We start from the raw sequence: 5210 nt of genomic DNA, 5'->3' as shown, positions 1-5210 counted from the left end.
TATTTATTTATTTAATAAGTTGATAAAAATTTTATTTATAAACATAATTAACAAATATTATATATAAACATTATTCATAAAAATTATTTACTAATATTAACCAGCCGAAGACGTACACTTAAATAAGTTTTTATTAAGTCAAACTTCAAACGTATTAATGAGAGTTCGATTCATTTATGATGGTAGCCGGTCGGAGCCGAACTTATTTAATAAATTTTATTTATTTTAACAGCTTATTTATAACTGAAGAACCCAATCGCGAAGGCACTTCACAGCTGTTCCCCTTCTTCCCAGTTCCCACTCCTCTCTCTCTCTCTCCCCCCCTATAAATCTTCTTCCTCGAGAGACCAGAATTCTTCCACCAGCAGCCATGGCCGACTCCAAGGAGGTGAGCGACGGGCCATAATCTTCTCCCTCCCCCTCTCTCTGTTATCTTCTCTTTGGCTGATGGTTCCTCTTTCGGTTGGCAGGAGAATCACAGTACGGGCGGGTGGATGTCGGTGCCGGCGTTCGGAGGGTGGGACACCAAGAACGGTGTGCCAGACTACTCCATGGACTTCTCCAAGATCCGAGAGATGCGCAAGCACAGCAAGAACCCTTCCCGCGCCAGCCTCGGCAACGAGGAGGAGCTCGGTAAAGTCGCCAACAAGGGGCCCGAGCCTGAGGTGGAACGCCACCGTCGCCGACGCAGCGATCCCGATTCCGATCTCCGCCACCACGGTTCCCCTACCGTACGGACTTTTCTCTTATTCTACTTAATCTTCCCCCCAATTCCTTTGTGTCACCGCAATTATTTCAATTTTCGTAGTCATATTGCTTGCTATTGCGGATTCCATTCAACCTAAAAAATTTGGATTGTGTTTAAGAAAGTGGGAAAGTAACATGTAGTAACTGTAGGTGATGCTAGGGTTTGTGGAAGTAGTTGCACAGTTGATGCAGTTGTGATACGTTTCTGGAACAACTTCCAAAAGAGTCTTTGAGTAAATTCTTGGTTAAAAGTGAGGAATCTTATTGAAATGGTTGGTCAAAAGTCGAGAACTGGAACAATGATTATCAGTTAACTAATTTTGGGGGAATTGTTGGGTTCTATCAAGCAACATAATCCTCAAAGCTTGTGTTCGATCATGAGCTAAGTTCTTGGCCTTGGCCAAGAGATTGGGATGGCCATGAATTGATGTCGATGAGATGGTAATGGGGACCGCTTAGTGTTCCTTTGTTCTTGCTCCTTGTGCTTAGGGAAGTAGACAGAGAGTTAAAGACAAAGATGGGGTGGTGTGGCAGGCCAGACTGCATTGATTCATTGACAGAGATTGATCAGAGTAATGACATGTTTGCCAATTACTAGCTTGGAACAGAGTGAAAGGTATCTTCTTGATTGCAATGTCCTAAAAACTGAGTTCAACTTGTACAATTGGAAATTGGAAGCTAATATTGTCTATTCTTTTCAGTATTTTGTTTTCCTTATTGAACAGGACTTGCTGGCTCTACTAGAAAAAAAAACATGATTTGGTGCTATATTATTCAGAATCAGGTATGGATATCCTATAGGAGAGTTGATCTGATTGTCCAACACAACTATTTTAAAATTTTCACTAGTGATCAATAGGAGATATTAGATAAATCATCGTCATCATATGTTAGCATTTAAAATGCAAAACATATTTATACAAGGATTATTAGGGCACCCATATTGGGATGTTAAATGGACATTATAATGCCCACTCATAAGAGAGAGAGAGGGGGAGGCGTTCAAAGGCATTAACACATTTGAACGGTCGTCTCTCATCTTTTCTTTTTTTTTTAAATTTTTTTTTTAAACTGTAAAAATTTTATATTATTTTTTAAAAATAGTATTTTTTTTAAAAAAGTACTATTATTATTTAAAAAATAATAATAATAATTTAAATATTTTAAAATATATTTATTTAATAATATATAATTTTAAAATGATTGAGTGGATGGTGGGACCCATAAATAATGAGGGTTAATATTAAAAGGAATGTGGATGAAAGATATATGTTGTTATAATGAGTATGTGACAGTGAATCTCATGCTTTTTAATGAGGTGGTGGGTCTTATAACGATGATGTATTGTGGATGCTCTTAAGAAAACCATTATACTAGGTGTGACATTAGGACCTAGTTATTCAATCTGCCATTTGATCATGGTTCCAAGTGTCGATTGGTTTAAGTTGGCACAATTGAATTGTATTGTTCCAACTATCAGACCATTACTACTGTGTTGGCATGGATAAGTATCATACTGCTGCTAGTGACATAATTCTGATGGCATCAGTAAAGGCAAGTGGCTAATGTCAGCCGATACTAATTGGTACCAACCAATAAGGAAGATTCTTTTATATAACTTATCCTTCAATTTCATGCGTAAGTCACGGGGAAGAGATGAAACACAAGATAGAAGAGAGCTGCGGAGGTAAAACACTAAACAGAGAGGAATGATAATGAAGTCAAGAAAATCAAAGTTCTGATTGTGATAGTCTAAGTTCAATTCCCTAATATTAATTGAGATATACTCAAAGGTTATTAAAACTCAGAGATTGATTTTGGACACGCTTTGGCATGCGCCCGAGTGTGCTGATTGTCAGCAAATTTTAGTTTCTGGCATGAAACACTGCCTTGAATTTGCCATAACAAACAAACCGTAGTTTTCTTGTGAGGAGACAAAATTAGTTTATTCAACGTTTACTTATCCATCTTTTTTCCAATTCGGTGGCTGCAGGGGAGGAAGAAATGCATGGGGTACTTCCAGTGTTGTATAGGTGCATGATCAGACTTGTGGATCAAGTTCTAGTTCGAATGCTGATGGAATTATTATCTGTGAGTAGATAGAAACTAGTGGCTGCTTCTGTTACAGTGCTCTGTTGCTATGAGATTTCTGTTCTCTTCGTTTTTCCTTGGAGAAAAAAAACAGTTGTATGTTATTGGAATTTTAACTCTTCAATGCTTGCCTTGCCATATCATAGATTTGCGTGCCATATACGGAACTCCTGCTTTGTCTAGGACTCGGTAGGCAGTCAGGCATGCATGCGTGCAAAGTTCTCTTTGTCCAGCACATATTCCTTGTATTTATTGGAAATGTCAAAGATGTCGACTTCATCTTGAGAACAGAGAGGCTCATGAGTTGCTAGTTAATGACTTCAAAGATAATTAAAAGAATTGGTAAACTTTTACTCCTTTGTAGAAGTATCTTAACGGATTAACATTGTTAAAGGATTTTCTTTAAGAGGTCTTTACTAGATAGCATTTTTTTTTAGTTAATTTGTATTCTGTTTTTACATTAATTTGGAGGTGAACGGATGTTTTTCATCCATCACTAAAGTAAATTAGAATTGAAGGTGAACGGATATTTTTCATCCATCACTAAAATAAATCAGAAAGTACAGATATGTCCTAATGGCCGGTCTAATATTACAAGTAATTTAAATTCTTCAAATATAATGTCTCCTGTTTGTAATTCAAACCATTATTGTTTATAAAATTTGTTCCATTGTTTACCATGGCATCATAAGCATAGGGCTCTTTACTATATAGCATATGCCATGACAAAATGGAATAGGAATGTTTTATTCTATGAATGATTTTATTCCAATGCTTATTGGGCGATCTAATTGGATCGAGTGAGGCAAATTAACCTTGCTTATAAACTAATAAGTCCTTATTTGGATCAATGTAAAATGTCTCAATTGACTTTTTAACCCTTAGCGTGTCAAAGAAGAACAAGGGAAAAAAATAAAATGAGTTATATATTAATTCAAACATAATGGTAAAGTGAGATAGGGTGAAGAAAATCATCATGGCCTCTAGAAGTACTTTGATTAATGTAAAAAAATAAAATAAAATAATAATAATAATAATAATAATAAGAGCCTTTAGGAGTACTTTGATTAATAAAAAAATAAAATAATAATAAGTTTATATAGGCAAAAAAATTTTTAAAAGGAATCCATCATTTATAAAATCGTCTTATGAAAATCTCATTTTCAATTAAAATCAAATCAACAGTTCATTTAAAATATCTTCGTTTTTTACTGTATACATAGGTTTGTAAAATACTCATTTATACAGAAAAATTTCAAAATAATTAAATCACATATCTATTTCTAATTTTATCCTTATCAATCGACTTATGAACAGTCAAATCGATTTAGTTCTATATCAAAACGAAGTATTTTTAATCAAATTAGTCAAATGAGTTTTCAAATCTATTTTTTTTTTTATTTTTTAAATCAAATTTGATTTTAAATTAAATCAGTTAATAGACTAAACGATTTCGGATTAATATGAAACTAGTTCCTATTGTAGGATCGAAACGTGCAGGAGGGGTGAATATCACGTGTGTTTTTCATATTCGTTTAAAATTATCGGAGATAACACAATGGAATATAAGTTGAGTAAAAATAATTACTAACACAGTTTGTTTTTACTTGGTTCGAAATCTATGATGACTCCTACTCCAAGGCACACACTCGTTAAGTATTTATTTTGGGCAATTCATTATCAGTTCGTAAATCACAATTACAATAACATATACTTTGAATGTTGTAAAAATTATACCGACGACTTTGAAATTTGGAGAGTCGTGCTTTCGGTTGTCGAAGTCGCGTGGCGAAGTCACAGGATCATCCTTGAAGCAGCGTGCAAGAGAAGAATCATAAGAATAAGTTGTATTTGATGCACTACTTGAAGAAGACATGCATATATAAGCTGTTGAAGGCGTCTTCAACCTCCTTGAAGACGCCTCTAGCTCGGAAGTTTATCCCCGTAGTGTCGGAGATGATAACTTCCGCAATCTGTGAAAGTTATCCCTTTGAAAGCGCCTTCCAGCTCCTAGAAGGCGCCTTCCATCCCTGATCCAAGGCGCCTTCAGGCACTTGGAAGGCGCCTCCAGCTCCCTCCCGTGTGAAGCTTTGGCTAAGGCACCCGATGTGCTTCCAACAACCTCGGAGGCGCCTCGGGCACTGTTCATCTGGGCATTGCCTTGTGCATCTCCCTTCCTGTAAGGCATATTAGTCCACAAACAAAATATACCCTGCAAAATAATGTTAGCACAATAAAATATGAATAATAAATTATTTGACAACCTTCAGACTATCCGGTTCTGAGTTTTGGATTTCTCGGAAATCCTAGATCGAACCGACACCTGCTGTTCCTTCAATGGGGAATGTGTCATCACCTACTCTTCCCAGGAG

The 5210-nt window shown here is 36.0% G+C and overlaps 1 protein-coding gene across 1 annotated transcript; it reads left to right on the top strand.

Annotated features, from left to right (window-relative positions):
- The first annotated feature begins 229 nt into the window (after positions 1-229).
- On the top strand, positions 230-2981 carry LOC122025722. The gene is made up of 3 exons (XM_042584580.1): positions 230-388; positions 471-731; positions 2741-2981. Exons 1-3 carry the CDS (start codon positions 371-373, stop codon positions 2786-2788), a joined length of 327 nt encoding a protein of 108 aa, XP_042440514.1. The 5' UTR covers positions 230-370; the 3' UTR covers positions 2789-2981.
- The last annotated feature ends 2229 nt before the right edge of the window (positions 2982-5210 follow it).

This window comes from Zingiber officinale, chromosome 9B (assembly GCF_018446385.1).
Source record: "Zingiber officinale cultivar Zhangliang chromosome 9B, Zo_v1.1, whole genome shotgun sequence".
Classification (NCBI taxonomy): domain Eukaryota; kingdom Viridiplantae; phylum Streptophyta; class Magnoliopsida; order Zingiberales; family Zingiberaceae; genus Zingiber; species Zingiber officinale.
This window is presented reverse-complemented; position numbering and strand designations above follow the sequence as displayed.